Genomic DNA, 17,486 nt, shown 5'->3' on the forward strand with positions numbered 1-17,486 from the left:
ACAAAAACAAAACAAGGGATGAAGTATATCAACTGCTACATCAGCATCACAGTGTCTGACTCAGTAAGAAATGAAGTGGCCTTGATTACAATGTAAGGATTAACCAGCAATAAGATTGGAGGCCATGAATATAGGATAGGAATTGACATGGACTCAAAATTAACCATTAAAAAAAGTTAGAAATCAAGATTCATCAGTACTACTCCCTTCAGAAAAATAGGGTCAATGTCTTCAAAATGAGATCAAAGTTGATATCAATTATTAAAAATACTTTATAAAACATTTTATATATTTTTTCTTATTAAATTGTAATTTTAACATTTAGACCTGGGAATAGCATATGTTAGATTATCTTTAGGATTAGTATTTTATTCAAAAATTTTATTAGTTGATAAAATTGATATAACATTGTATTATTATTGAAAATATATTCTATTATTATAAATATCTATATTTATCTTTTGTAAAATCTGCAAATTCACAATTAATTAAAATTTTCTTGAAATTGTGTAAATTTTAAAAATTTAGTCCCTTATTTCCAAATCTTTAAATTATATTCTATGTGTAGCTCAAAGGTGGTAATAAGAGCAAAAGGCACATTTAACATTTTTTTATATACTTTATTTATAGTAATATAAAAATGAATTATATAAAACTTTTGATAATTCAAACTTACACACACACACATATATTATTTTTATTAAGTAGAAAACATTTTCCATATCTTAAATAAAAATAAAACAAATGTTGACTTATAAAGTACATATTTATGAAAAATAATTCCATTGTTTGTGTACTACTTTTCACTGTATAAAAATAGATTTGTACTTTTACACAAGTTTTTTTTTATGAAATTAAGGGAGCAATGAATGTCACATTTGATTACTTAATATATAAGAGAGAAACGGAAACAAAATAAATTAAATAAAAGTAAATTAATGTTTATAAAAACTGTTTGTTTTTCTATAAGTTTTCTTAAGCATACTTTGCTCAATATAACTCTGATGAATAGTCAAACAAATCATTTTTGATAAACTCCTCGTTTATTGCAATTCCATCCAATGTGTAAAGATTGAGGTAGAGTATAGAATCCACTCTGAAAATAAAAAATTTAATAAATTATTTCAATTACAGTATTTAATTATTTTTAAGAACATTTCTTGACTTAAAACTTTTTTTTATTTTCAGTTGCAGTGATTAATCTCTAACTAATTATTCAAATGCCTACATGCTGAATTCATTTAAGTCAAGATTTGTCCTTGAAAAGATATATCGCTAACAATAAAATATTTATTATAAATAATGTTGTCTATATGGTAAAATTTAAAAAAAAAAAAAAAACTGTTTAAATTACTCACTTTTCTAATATTAAAGCTATCAAAACTTTTCCTTCAGCCAAATCACGAAAGAGAAAACTATAAAATAGCACAACATAATTAATATTTATTATATACTCAGAAAATTTTAATAAATTTATTAAATTCATGAATATAAAATAAAATTTTAATGTCAAATTATATTTATAAGTGTTGTTATATATATGTAAAACTGAGAATCTAGAAATGGAAAAATGAGAAAAAAATGAATTAAATCTTAATCATGATGGCAGTAACAAAGATCAACTTCAGAGAATATTAAATTTCAGAAATTATGAAGTTTTTAATTAATAACAATTGTAGACTGATCATCTATAAGCCTGCTATTGAGCTCTTGGATTATTGCAAATAAAACTGTTGTGAAATCTGGAAGTTAAGAACCTAAAATTTCTGAATTATTTCACTCCTATTATAAACGACTTAATCAACAACATTCCATACCCGGGAAATTGTTGACCCTCGAATGGCAACGATTGTCCCCTAACTGTCAACAAGCCATTATTCCCTTGAAGCAAGTAGATCATCTTGCACGATGGTTTACAGTTAGCGTCCGAACTAGTCGTTTATTTAAATCCCGGAAACAACTATGGCCCTAATAGCGATCCGTTTTCGATCACGTGACAGGTTTTCCCATCAAAAACTTATAAAAGACGCTTCCTTCCCCCCTAAATGGGCTCTCCGATCGTCTCTCCATTACGAAGTGCACTACGCCGTCGACCGAACCCGAAAGTTTCTAAGTTTCTTAAGTTTTTAAGTGCCATTGTCCATCCTACGAATTCTAAGGTTCTACGTGCCATCGTCCCATTAACTGACTCTCCGTCATCCCGAAAATTATCGTCACTTCTGAGTGAATATTTACTTGCCGGGACATTCACCGGACTCCGTCTATTTCGGACTTGTTAAGAGGTATGAAAATATTTGTAAACTCTCTCTCTCCGGACCCCCTTTTGTATATGAGGGTAGAAGTGTAGTTTTGTTCGTTTCGCTTTTAATAAATCTTGTTTTGTTATAAAATGGTGTCTTTCTTGACTGTCGGCTTCGCCTTATCGTCGACCCCATCCTTCCTCCTCCTCCACTCGCGTAACGCGCCGTCGACGTAACAGCCATCCTTGACAAGTGAGTCGCCGGAAAAGGAGGTACGACTCCCTTTTACCTCCCCGGGATCTCACACTGCCATCTTTCAAAATCTAAACTTCCCACCCTTCTAGTTCACTGTTCAAGTTTAATGTTCGTTATTCAACATTTCCTAACATGTAAAGGCCTTAAGGAAAATCAAGAAGCTTGACAAATAAGTACCACACAAACTCAGAAAGACAAGGTGTGTCATCTGGATGACTTCTAGTCTGTCTGGATGATTTTCTGTGATTTTCTGGAACAAAAATGAAGGTATATTGCCTCATATTGTGTCTTGGAATGAAAACTAGATCATCCATAATGATCATCCATAACGATGCATGGCTAGATGTGGAAGAAGTATGGATGAAGGCTCAATTTCAGTGCAACGTTATGGTGTTTGTATGGAGATACAATCTAGTTATCCTTTTTGCAACAAGGTGAAACAATGCCAATTATTATTATCAAGAAATTGAAATAGTAAATGATAAACTGAACATTCAGGAGCTGGCATTGGTGAATAGATGCAGTGTACAATGTGGAAAACAGTAGAAATAACTAACAAAACGATATTAATGAAAGAAATTCAAGTATTATGCAAAAATGTTAAAATACTAAAAAAGTTATACCTTAATATTTCAGTACTTCAAAAAAACTAAAATTTGTCAACCTTCTCAAGAATATGGATAATGATGTCAATGTAAAGAATAATTTAATAATTTAGGAAAAAGGGGTAAAAAAGATAAAATATAATATATAAATATTATATCTTTATCTTTCATTTTATCTTTTGTATATATAGTACACACATATATACAAACAAAGAATTTGTTAAACTTAAAAAATGTCTGATATTTTTCATTTTGTTTACGTATTTCTCTTTTTGTTATGTCAGTTTTCTCATTTGCCTCACTTATTTCATGTTGTTTCTTTAAGCATTGGAAAAACTAATCAAAATGCAAAAGCATCACAAGCAAGATATTTAAAACAAGAAAAAACAGTCAATCTTTTGGTTAAATCAATTAAATCTTGTCTCAACTGCAAGTTGAGGCTACAAAATCAAATCAAAGTCAAAAGGGAGTTTGCATCATCAGTTTATCATTGTTGCTGTTGCTTAAAATTAATTTATTTTTATATTCAATAACTTTATAATTGTAAATATCAAGAAATTTACAAAGTCCTATTTCTACCTTTGATGTATAGACAGTACTGATGTTTTAATGTCTATAATCTGCTAAATTACAAAAAAATTTCGGAAATAAAATCTCAATTGAATGAGATTTTATTTCCAAAATTTTAATTCTTTAATTCTAAATGTTTTATTTCTTAAAACAAATAACCTACAAACAGGATACCGTCAACTGGGCAACAGCAAGTAGATGACTGTCATCTGAGCTACTGCCAACTGGATGACAAACTAATAGATCAATAATATACAAAATACAAAATTTTTTAAAAATTAAGACCATCAATCTTTCTATTGATCTACTACCCGGTAAATTTAAATAATTTTTTTAAGAAATGAGTTAAACAAGTTAAAAAAACAATTTTCTAATTAAACGTGTTAATTAAAACAAAACAGTATAAAAGTTCTTTGAAAGAATTTATTTTAGAAGAACTGCTTTTCTTTGATGTACTTTGTTAACTGCTTCCGACACACAATAATTAATGATGTTACAGTATGCTGTTCCAAAACATTTCCTTTTTCTAAATTGGAAATAACTCATAATTCAACCATATATATTTTACAATATCTACAAAAAAAAAAAAAAATAATCTGCTAAATCATATGGTTGCTAAAGCATGAAAAATTTTTAAGTTTCTGTCACCCAAATGACAGCTGCCCAATTAACAATTGCCCACTTGACTTTCACCCATTAATGATCACCCAGCTATCATGTATCCAAACAAACACATGCAGATTTTTAATAAAGAAATGTTTGAAACTTATCAAAACATCTATTATTTATTATTAATAGTCAGAATGCCAGTTATTGTAGAATAAAATTTATAATCAAATAGCTTATCATTATGAGATAAAACACCACTTACTGGACTGGAATGATAAAGTAAAGGCTTCAATCAAAAGCCTTAAATTATTTTCCAGTAAGGATTAATTCAAAAGTTTTTTCGGCTAATGTTTTCAAATGAACCCTTACTGGAAAACAATTTAAGGCTTTCGATTGAAGTGTTTTACTTTATCATTACATTAATAATTCAGAAGAACAATTTATGCAAGATTTAAATATTCTCAAGAATTCTTACTATGCCTCTTTTTCCAAATGTTTTTGTTCTTTCCACTTATTTATGTTTATATTAGCCAAACGACATTCCAAGGCTTGAAAAGGAAATTCCATAAACATTTCATCAATATCTTCAACATTATTTTGATTTATCCATTCACAGTTACCAAAATCAACAAAGAAGATCTTAAAAAAATAATAATAAAATTTCAAATATTTTTCTGATTTTCATTAAATAAATTAATTTGTAGGTTTAACACAATTTTTTTCAATAAATAAAAAGATTTAAATTATTAAAGAAAACTATAGTATACACGAGCTAAGCAAATTATAAAAAATTTACATTATCTACATTTCTTATTACCATATATTTCTGCAGATAAGATGACCTTCAGATAAGACGAGGTATAAATTTTCATCAAAGTTTTATAGTTTTAGCATATATCTGTCCTATAAGACCCAAACTATCAGTGTCCTATGAATTTAGTTTAGATCAGCAATCGTCATCTGGATAATAATACTGTATAGCGTATACGGAATTATGTCCTATTCGTAATTTTTTGAATGAACAAATTTTATTTTCTGCCTTGCTATCGTTGAAAACGTTTGCACTGATTTGGTCATTCGTGTAATGACCTTGACTATTCACAAAAATGTTGTATGGGCTATTCTATTTTGTGGACATGCCGTACTCTCTACTAGTAAATAATTACGGTTTGTCCATTTTTTTTTATAATGGTTTCATTTACATAAATTTCAATCTAATTTTTTTTTGTATCTGTCCTATAAGACAACCCCAGATTTTGGGGGCCTTTTTTATGATTCAACTATCGTCTTATCTGCGGAAATATACGGTAATTATAACAATAGTAATCAAATAGAAGTTGATATTTAACTTTTATATTTCCTATCAACTATTCTATTTATAAATATTTTAATTCTAAATTTTTATAATTCTTATTACAGAAAGTCTATTGATTGTTATAACATTATTCATAATCATCCTTTACTTTGACTCTAGTTAGCTCTTAAGAAAAATAAATCATCTTACTTTTTAAGAAGTAAAACTAGAAAATAATAGATAAATGCTTTCAGAATTTTCTTCCAGATCAGATTGAAAGTCATTTAGACGAAATACACAGTAAATGCTTAGTTAATGGAATATAATCATCAATTTTCTTCAATTTTTTACTTTTATTTCTTAAAAGGTAATATATTTATATTATTCTCATTTGTGTCTGAAAATGTTTACACCAAAATATATTCAAACAAAATATTCTGTGAAAAATAGTTATTATTTAAAAATTTTCAAATACACTAAATAAATAGATAAAATTTTTGAATGTTTAATTACAATGTTCTCTCAAAACAATGTTCTTAATCATAGCTAATGTATTTTTATGTCACTGTAATGAGAGATGAAAATATATTGAATTTTCAAGCATTTATATGTATTAGTTATTGCAAGACTTGGAAAATTTTCACATTAAAAGAAAAAAAAAGTAACTCCCTTTCCTAAAATCACTAAAAAATCACAATGTTCGTTATTAAGTCAATAAAAATATAGATCCTATCTTACACAGATATTTATAGGACCTAAAAACTTTTATAAAGGAAACAAAACTTTATGAACCATTCTATACATGAGGTAAACTATCTTCATATCATATTTTTCTGATCCAAACATGTCTACTACTAATGGCAACTTTCAAAAATGCTTTTTTGAACCTATCTGAAAAACTATCAAAATATATTTTTTTAAATCAGAATTATTATAAAACTGCCGATTTTTTATGGCAGTTGATGATGTATTGGATTAAATCAGGAAAATACAATTTTCTTATTAAAAATATGAAATCATATTACATATATTCAGTTCTAAAATAAATCATAATAATATGCAAGTCTAATAAAGTTCATTCAAATACATTGTACCATGAATAACAAAAGACAATTTTCACAATCAAAATTTTTGTGAAAATGCATTTTCCTTTTGTTTTATACTCAAATCTTTAGTTTTTTCAATAAATAGTTAATCTATATACTCCTATTATTTATAGAGCCTTTTGCTAATCAACAGATTCCATAAATATTGATGACTATAAAAAAAAGGCTTTCTGCCAGTATTTTGGAAGGCCAGAAAAAATAAATACATTTAAGCAAACAGTTAAGCTTTTATATAAATATTTGCTTGAGCAACTTATCTAATTAGTTAAATTCTGTAAGTGAATCATTATATTTAAAGGAGTCAACAAATTTTAAGACTTTTTAAATATGGTTAACTTTTGATTACACAGATTTGAATTATATGCACTATTAAAGGTTTCTAATCATTAATGATAAAAATGAGAAAAAGTCCTAAATACAGCAGTCATGTATACTGAATATATATTTGCAGATTTTGTAAATCTCTACATGTCATTAAGGGATCTATATGTACATCAGTCTAGCTACCAAAGTGGATTCAAAAATTACTGAATCCCAAAAGCAAGCAAAAATCCCAAATTATTTACATACAAAATAAATGTGAATTTGTAAGTTGGGTTTGTATTGTTTTGTATATCAGAGATTACTTAGAATATTTTTTTTTCTTAGCTTCTCAATAAAGTACAGTATATACTTTGTATTGTACATTTCTTGATTATCTGTGCACTGTCTCCCATCAACATGACTAATTGAAAGTTCACTGCATATATTTATAAATAACAACCTTTTATTTCAATTCTGGCCTAGTAGAGAACCTTAAATTCAATTACTATCTAATTATAACTTTGATGTTCAATAAAATATAAAAAGAAATTTTTACATTAGTTATTATAATAAATAAATTACCTCAACTTGTTTACTAGTTTCATTAACAGTCCGAATTCTTCCTCTATACCATAAACCATCTAAATTACTCTTGACTGCAACAATCTTTCCTAAAGCTTCATGTGTCAGATCTTTACTTGTCTTCTTTCTAGTATAATGTTTGCTAATAGAAAATTAATTTTTTTCATGAGTTTATAGTATTATTTATAAGTATGTAACATAAAAATGTCTCAAAAGTTATTTAACTGATATACATTTAAAAATTACCTTATAAGAACAGCTAAAACTAATTTGAAACAGCTTTATATTATTTATAGTAGGCCAAAAGTGCTATTAATAAATCCTCATTTGTGTTTCTTAACTGCAATAAAATGAATCACAACTCCTAACATACAGCTGTTCCAAATTAGTTTAAACCATTCTCAAAAAATATCTTGGCCAACAATTTTTGGGTAATTCCATATATAAAATTTACACACAAGAAAAAAGTTATTCTCTTTAAATTTTATTCAACTATCATTAAAAAATATTGGAATGGAAATAAAATGTAAATTAAAATATCATTAAAAAAAATATTATAAAATTAAATTTTTATTACTGTACTTAATTAAAACGATTTTGATTTAGAAAAGAAGTCATATAAAAATTGATAAATTTAGTGTAAAGAAAAAATACTGTTAGAATATTAAAGAAGCATATATAATGTTGCATAGTTAAAAATAAAACTCAAAGTGCTTGTTACACAGCACAAAAATGAAGTTTATTAGGAAAATTTTTGGTCTACTATTCAGCTAGCTACTTTGTTGTTAGCTGAAGCTGGTTGAATAGTAAAGCTGAAAATGCCCCTAATAAATACTCATTTTTGGTTCCTTAACCTACATTTTGAATTTTATTTTTATTTAAATACAGTGCCAAGTTTTGTACACTTCTCATGTAAAATAAAGTTGTAGGCAAGAGAAAAACATCAGAGACAGAATTGCTTAACTTTCCCAGAAATATTTTAAAACTGCATGTGGTATCATCTGTTATGATATTTTATTTAATAACTTTTTATATTTTTAATTATTATAAAAAGGCAAAAAGCTTAATTCTGAGAGTATGGATGGATTTTATAAAAATTGAAAATGCTAACAAGTAAAATCTTCATTAAGTCAGACCCTATTGGAGATATGACACACAACTCCATTTATCTCCCCACCCTCTTGATCTTTAATCACCAAAATTTAATAGCATCAGTCCCTTAATACACAAAACTCCCTGAAAAATTTCAGAAATTTTCAACAAAAAAAAAAAAAGCACAGGAGTTAAGTTTCAAACAGGGTGAACAAAATCATTCCCTCCAAACAAACATCCATACAGAAAAACCCCCAATTTGTTTGCATTTCACAATGTTTCAAGGTCCTGAGTCCAAAAATGTAAAATATCTTGGGAGGGTTAGTTTTTGACTGTTTGCCATATTGTCCCTCTGTTATATATAACAAAGCCGGGAAAGTGAAATGATGGCAAATGAGGAATAAAAAATAACTAAATCTAATTTAAGTATGAAGTAAAACAGACTAAATATGGCAGTGATGAAATTTGTGATGTAAAATACTGACAGGTGTTTTTGTTGTGTGTAATGAAACCTATCTTGGTTATCAATTACTCTGAAGTTGAATTTTGTGCAAAATAATAGTAGTTTTTCCAAACATTCAGAAAACCCATGTTAGGACAATTTTCTTGTCAGACATGTCTGACATCAAAATCAAGCAACAGACCATATTGGGTAGCAAAATCCTGTAGTGTTCACCTCATCCCACTTTACAAAGCATACTGATCACAGAGTTTTTAGACAAAAATGCAGCAAGTCTTATAAATTACATGTTTCCATATTACATTTTATAATAAGCTTAAATCAAAATATTTTTATTACTTGAATGTTAGCGTGTCATATTTTTTAATCATCCTGTAAATAATCAATTTTATGCAGGTTTTAGTCAAATAACTTTTTATTCTCTAAAGTTCACACAATTCAAAATATATTTTAGTCTCTTGTTTAAAATATATCGTGTATTGTATAAGTTTAGATAATAAAGAAATAGTTCAACTAAAACCTGCATAAAATTTATGTGAAATAATTTTTTAAAACTAACACAACAACGACATTGCTAGTGTATCATTGTTATTTTGAAACTAATTTTAATTAGGATTTTTTGTAGGTATGTGTTCTAATGACAATATAATATGAAAAAAAAAGAAAAATCTAGAAAAAAGTGAGAATAATACTCAATTAAAAGAATTTCTTACCTCATATCTTTCACCAACTGCTCCAAATTAAAGGATTGTTGTTGTTCTAAAAAAAAAGATTCTAAAAGATTTAAATCTAAATTCTTTTAATTATAAAATATTTATATTTTTAAATGTTTTTTGTGACATCTGCCAATTCATTCTCTCTCCATTCTCTCAATTACAAGTGTAGTACAACATCACTACAGGTCCTTCTTTTTAACAAAAATCTTTAAATGAAATGAATTTGAAACATTTTTCTTTAATTCTCCAAAAAATAAATGAACCCCTCCTTCAACCTTACAGCATTCGAATCCTGTTCTGTTCCTTGTTCAAAATTTATAACCTTTTTTTTCACTTTTAAAGTTTTTAAACTTTTCTTTTTAACATTTTTTTTAAATTTTTAAACTTTAGCATTCTTAGAATGATAAATAAAACAACAAATATAAATCCGACAAAGTATATACCATAGAGCAGGGGTCCCCAACCTTTTTGTACCTAAGAGCACATTCCAGAATACCGGCTGGACGACGGGCACCATTTATTTTTTCAAGGTGAATTCATATTTGGACATAGTTAACAGCGCCGGATTAAGCCTCTAGCAGGCCCTAGACAAAATTTAAATTGGGGCCCCATTTAAATAAGTTGCTTCTAAACAAATCTTATATAATGTGACGTTAGCATGGGTGACACTCGGTGCGGATATCGCGGTGTCACCCAGGAATATTTCTAGATGGTGCGAGAGATATCGTGGCGGAGATTACTTCTGACATACGGATGGCTGTTGACCTTTTTTTTTTTTTTTTTTTTTAGCTAACGACTGCTGAAATTTCTAGGTCACTCCAAGTTACGGGCCGTACACGTGATTTTACGGTATTCAGAACGGATCGTTTTACTTCATTTCAGGTATGGGAAATTGAATTAGTGCACATTTAGCGGAGGAGAAAAAGAAATCGGTTGCATTTCGCTTTGTGCTTTCATCCGTGTTGGACGCCATTTCTACTTTTGAATGGTTAATCATTCAAAGTGAAAAAACTTTTACATAGCATTTTATTGAAAACCGAAATATTTTTATTTTTATCGTGGTCGCACAGTGGCGAGCACACGTAAAACGATTGGCGGGCGCCATGGTGCCCGCGGGCATAGGGTTGGGGACCACTGCCATAGAGTAACATACATATTTATATACAGTATAATGCAGGTCACACTCAAGGGAAGCGAGTAGGTCTTATATCACTACAACAAGCTTATTCACAAACTGTTCATCATTCATATATATATTTTACATTACAAATTTTCTGTTGTGAAAATCATTGTTATCATCATGAGAGAAAAATTTATGAATAAATAAAGTACTTGATATTAATGCTGTCTATTGTTTATATGCTTTTTGAGAAGTTTACAAAATTTCAGAATCATCAGACCTTTACCTCAGACCAAGACAATATGTGAAGAAATGACTGTTTTTGGGATTGCACCACTGTTAATCATATAGATGTAGTCAGTTTACAGACACTAATTATCAAATAACTCTGGATAAAGGAAAAATAGCTTAATATTAACAAACAAGCAATTTATGAACTTTTTTAGAAATATATGGGAAAACATCTGAATTAACTTCATTTCATACAAGCTTATAAAAACTATTCAGACTAAGCATACTAAAAACTCTTGATTTATTACAGATCATCAATCAAATGGTTGATGATAATCTTTTATTAATTAAATGTTTCAGAATGATAAAGACAAGGAATGAAATGCTACTGCAGATTGTATACTGGGTGATCATAATGAAAGTATTCTTTTTCAATGCTGTATGGAGAAATATGTAGCAGTCATGTATGTACTCCAATTACAGGACTAGTGGTGCTGTGAACAGCAAAAAGATACATAGCACTTGTATATGTACACATGCTATGGTCAATATCCAGGTATAAAACTGCCTAAGGCATAGAAAATATTTGCATTACTTCAGATCAACAGAAATGGTCATGACAATGCTGTGTGCCTAATTGAAAATCGTGTTGTTTATAAAATAAAAAATGAGGCCTTCTTTGCTTATCAAATTCAATACAGATGGTTATATTTGTTGACTTTTGTAAAAATAAAGGAAAAAGAAATAGAAAAAATAAATTTAAAACTAATATACTGAATGTAATGCAAACAAAATGGAAACAAATTTTTAAAAAAATTTGTAAAAGGGTAAAATTTGAAGGGTAAAAAAGCACCCTAAATGTATTTCCCAAAATAAAACAAAATATAGTTGGTATGTAATTTTCTTAAAAGAAACTATCATATAAGTTTTATTAAACAATATTAAGACTTTTTAAAATACTTTCAAAATATTCACACACATTAAATTGTGTGTGAGAAGTGATAAGCAAATTAATGATGGTTTTCAGGTAAAGGACAATAATTAAATGGTAACAACACTGCTTAGCCAGTTGCACATCATTACTTAAATCACATATTCTTAATTAAATTGTTTTATTAATTTACTACAATGAAATAAGCAATTTCTATAGCTCTATTTCCAAACTCTTCTTCATATAAAATAATTTTTACTTTAGTGCAGCATCATAATGTTATCTCAAAAGCACTTTAAATGCTAAAAAGAATTTTATATGCTTGTTACTAGAAAGCTTATTTGAACTGATGTAATTGTTGAGCAATAAAAAGACATCTATTCACAATACATAGTGCATCATATGGTTTATTTGTAATGATTGCTGATTGTTATTTTGGATTGCAAAATATAAAACACCATCAATTTTAAGATGCATCTCTATTTCAAAAGAGTAAAAATTAAGTAAAAAAGTGCACCTAAGAATCAAGAAAACACAGTATATTTGTAAGTAATACAATTTAAACAAGAATAAAAAAGTTATATTCTTATAAGAAATTAATACAGCCAAATCAACTTTAGTAACTCATTAAAAAAAATGTTTAAATGTAACTACAGTTTATTGAGAAATTAATATTAATAATTGTATTATTCTAATTTTTATATTTCTAATTTATCATCATCAAAAACATACTTACGTTGAGAAATAATTTCATGAAGAGAAACAGGTCCATAAGGAAAGATCACATAAAAACGACTGGGATTAAATACAGCAGTAATTTGAACCAATACATATTTTCCATTTTCAGGTATATCCAAATCAATATCACATGAAAATATGTTTTCATTGCCTAATATTACATCATATGCATGATCTATGAAAGGAAAAAAAATTATTTCCAAAATTAATTTTGTATATATAATTAAAAATAAACATACTTAAAACTAAGTCTGCTTACATTTTGCTGTTAGTTTTTTTCCTAATGTTTAGCATTTTTAATATGTAAATATTATAAATCATAAAACATCTAATGTATTTTTCAAATTAAATATGAAATTTATGGCAAACATAAATTACTTTAAATTCATTAAAAATGTTTTAAAAATAAATTTAACATTTTATAAATATTCAAAATATCTATAAATACATGTAATGTATAAAATTAATTATTTTGTAAAGTTTTATTGGTACCACAAATCTCAATACACATTATACTTAACCAGTACAACCAAGAGACAAAAAGTACTGCAATTTTGATTACATTCATAAAATTATGTTGCAACAACTTGATATTTTACATAGAAAAATAATCATTATATTTTAGCTTGCATTAGCTGAAGTATTTTGCATAATGGACTTATTAGAATTAAAATTCACATACATATAGCTATGTATAATAATAAATGCTTACTGGAACAAACAAATCAGAAATTAAATCTATTACACGCCTTTAAAGTATCCAGCATACTGTTAAATTATCATAAGAACGTTTTCGATCACTTTTAGAGATCTTCTTCAGTTACCCATTAAAAAGAACAAACAAAATTCGAATTTAAAAGATCGTAAGTTTCGTTCATAATGACGTCATCACTAATGTAAAACATTAAGAAATTAAAAAATTAAACAAATCAAATAATTCTAGTTCCCGTGTGTAAATAACTTAACGGTAAAAACAAAATAAGATGAGAATGGAGAGAAGCGGCTAGTGCGTAGAAGTGAAATTACGTCATATCCGTTATATGGAAAGACTTCCAGGCGGTTGCTAAGCTGTCCGAGTCTCTATGATTAATGCAGTGTTTGCTGAGGTGCGCCTTGTGTATCTCCATTTTTTCTATGTGTTTTATAGCTTGTGTTGATCTGGTAGGTTTAATGATCTCATTTTTACGTTAGTGATGACGTCATTATGAACGAAACTTGCGATCTCTTAAATTCGAATTTTGTTCGTTCTTTTTAATGGGTAACTGAAGAAGATCTCTAAAAGTGATCGAAAACGTTCTTATGATAATTTAACAGTATGCTGGATACTTTAAAGGCGTGTAATAGATTTAATTTCTGATTTGTTTGTTCCAGTAAGCATTTATTATTATACATTTTAATGGCTACGCTGGCCAAACTTTATAGGAATATAGTTCTCAAAGTATGCAAAGCAAGAAAGAAATTCGAATTTCTGTTACAATGTCGTTTGAATGGGGTGTTCCCCATGTCCATATATCGCATTAAGCTACCAAGGGGATGTGAAAACTTATTGCCGAAGTTGAAATGGCTATGCCTCAATAAAGCAGTAAGAAATACTGCTCGGTGTTCCAAAAATGACAGTCTCAGATGCAGTTCGGCGATTCAAGGAGCTTGGCCACAATGGTGACCGTCCCGGACGTGGAAGAAAGCACACTGTCAACATGTCTAGGAACCGCAAGATCATCACAAAGAGAGTTGACTGACATGCGAAGGTCTCCATGAGAAAATGGTCTCATGTCTAGGAACCGCAAGATCATCACAAAGAGAGTTGACTGACATGCGAAGGTCTCCATGAGACGGAAATATTATGCAGCGGTACACAACCTTACTTCTTTAGAAAATGATCTTTATAAAGAAGACCAGACCGTACTCAGAGAGGTCAATAGCAGGGTGGTGAATTTATCTTCCTCAGTGGAAGCGAACTTGGAACGTAAATATATCAAGAAGCTCAAATGGCTACTCAGATGCCAGAATGTTAGACCCCGTATAAGGACGAACACCACCATAACAGCCTGGGATAATATATCTCCTCCTACTTCTTTAATCGAAGCGTTAGCTTACAACCCGTGTTTCGCCCCCACTCCAGTAGTACGTTCGGAGTCCATAGTATCTAATGTGGAGTTGTTGGTTAGAGGGATGGATGCCTCCATGCAAGATTATGTCAGATGGCGAGCAAGATTCAACGCGGAAAGAGAATATCAAATTAACAAGAATGCAAGACGTTTCCACGCATATATAAAAGAAGCAAGAGATTGGCTTCATGACAATCAAGTAGTTCTCATTAAAGCTGATAAAACTAAAGGCGTTGTTCTCCTCAAAAGGAACACATACAATGAGAAGTTAAGGGAGCACATCAACGCCACAGAATCTCGTATAGCACCTGACAATTTTTTAGAGACAGTACAACGAAGGGTCAGGAGATTTGTCGCTACTCCTTTGGCACGTATTTTACACATGGAAAGGGCCACCATACAATCTCCGAGGACTCCTAGAATATTTGCCTTCGGAAAAACACACAAACCGGGTTCACAGTTACGTCCAGTAGTAGAGAAATGCAATGCGCCTACCTACTTAATAGAAAAGAAGTTAGTTAAGTTTTTGCGAGAAAGAATACCGTACTCTCCCTTTTCAATTAAGAACTCCATACAACTGCTCCAGAAACTTGAGAACATCACTCTAATGGATAACGAATACATGACTGTACTAGATTATAAGGCGTTATACCCATCCATTAAATTACCTCCTTGTTTCTGTGAACTGAGAAATTTTCTATTCAATAACATCGAGAATCCATCGAAACATCATAAGGACATATTAGAATTGGCTCATTTAATTTCTCATATGTCATTCTTTGGCTTTGAAGGAAAAACATACTTACAGGAACGTGGAGTTCCAATGGGTAGCCCCACTTCGCCTCTAATTTGTGAGCTTGTCCTGCGTAAATTGGAAAACTACATCCTACCTTTCTTCCAAGAAGATATAGTGATTTACACAAGGTACGTGGATGACATCTTCATTTTGTGGAAAAATAAACAGAATATAAACCGTTTTATAAACTTGGTCAACGATAACTCCTATGGTCTCACACTGGAGCTAGAACAAGAAAGTGAGCGACGGGTTAATTTCCTTGATTTGGAGATTATATGCAGAGAGGGACACATAGTAACAAAAGTATACCACAAGCCGATTTATCAACCTTACAATGCAATGCGCCTACCTACTTAATAGAAAAGAAGTTAGTTAAGTTTTTGCGAGAAAGAATACCGTACTCTCCCTTTTCAATTAAGAACTCAATTAAGTAGGTAGGCGCATTGCATTACATCATTCCCAGGAATTCATCAGACCCGGAACACCTAAAATTAATGGCTTTTAAATCATGGATAAAGAGAGCTCACACGCACTGTACTAGCATTTATGATACAGACAGAGAGTTAGATTATATACGCGAAATAGCGTTACAACATGGGTACAGAAGACAAACGATAGATACCCTTATTAAGACCTACCAGCCACACAGCCGACGTATAAAGAAAAATGAGCAGAAAGAAAGGATTGTCCTTAATTACATACCGTTTTTAAACAAAGTCACTAAGAAAGTAGCCAGAAAAAGGAATTTCCGCATAGTTTATAGACGTAATCCCGCGGTTTATAAACTTTTGAGAAACGACAAGGAAAGATATAGATACGACACCCTCACGGGAGTTTACTCGATACCGTTGAGGGATAAGAGATTCAACTCAGACCTTGTGTACGTAGGGGCTACCATGAGAAATTTGAAAAAAAGGATCGAGGAACACAAATACGCAGTCAATAAAAACGTTGATAGTACGGTACTAGCAGCATTCGCCAAGGAGCAGGACGTGACGGTTTATTGGGACAAGGCTGAGATCATTAAACCTACCAGATCAACACAAGCTATAAAACACATAGAAAAAATGGAGATACACAAGGCGCACCTCAGCAAACACTGCATTAATCATAGAGACTCGGACAGCTTAGCAACCGCCTGGAAGTCTTTCCATATAACGGATATGACGTAATTTCACTTCTGCGCACTAGCCGCTTCTCTCCATTCTCATCTTATTTTGTTTTTACCGTTAAGTTATTTACACACGGGAACTAGAATTATTTGATTTGTTTAATTTTTTAATTTCTTAATGTTTTACGTTAGTGATGACGTCATTATGAACGAAACTTACGATCTTTTAAATTCGAATTTTGTTTGTTCTTTTTAATGGGTAACTGAAGAAGATCTCTAAAAGTGATCGAAAACGTTCTTATGATAATTTAACAGTATGCTGGATACTTTAAAGGCGTGTAATAGATTTAATTTCATATAGCTATGATTCCTAATTGTAAACTAACTGGAAAAGATATGAGAGAGTTAATTATTAAAAAACATTTATATGATATTATGCAAGCAAAAGCAAGCTATTTGAATATCACACATCTACTGTGGGTAGCATCATTAAAAAAATATAAAGAAACAGGAAAACCAGATGTGCTACCAACATCAGAAAGACCATGCTATACTAGAAAGTCAGAAGATAAAGTTCTTAGAAGTCTAAGTTTTATGAAAAATTCAGATAAAATGTTGG

The 17,486-nt window shown here is 29.6% G+C and overlaps 1 protein-coding gene across 1 annotated transcript in view; it reads right to left on the reverse strand.

Annotated features, from left to right (window-relative positions):
- Positions 1 to 672: 672 nt before the first annotated feature.
- Positions 673 to 17,486, reverse strand: part of LOC136972932 (tudor domain-containing protein 15-like) — a 58,801-nt gene continuing 41,987 nt past the window's right edge. The window contains exons 12-17 of the mRNA XM_067267592.1: positions 12,851 to 13,027; positions 9,830 to 9,875; positions 7,565 to 7,706; positions 4,755 to 4,918; positions 1,359 to 1,415; positions 673 to 1,096 (exon numbers count right to left, since the gene is read on the reverse strand). Coding sequence (XP_067123693.1) covers positions 991 to 1,096; positions 1,359 to 1,415; positions 4,755 to 4,918; positions 7,565 to 7,706; positions 9,830 to 9,875; positions 12,851 to 13,027 — 692 coding nt within the window. The 3' untranslated portion in view covers positions 673 to 990. The remainder of the gene's footprint in view (positions 1,097 to 1,358; positions 1,416 to 4,754; positions 4,919 to 7,564; positions 7,707 to 9,829; positions 9,876 to 12,850; positions 13,028 to 17,486) is intronic.

Source organism: Centruroides vittatus, unplaced genomic scaffold, assembly GCF_030686945.1.
Source record: "Centruroides vittatus isolate TY-2023 unplaced genomic scaffold, ASM3068694v2 contig_3066, whole genome shotgun sequence".
In the NCBI taxonomy this organism is placed as follows: Eukaryota; Metazoa; Arthropoda; class Arachnida; order Scorpiones; family Buthidae; genus Centruroides; species Centruroides vittatus.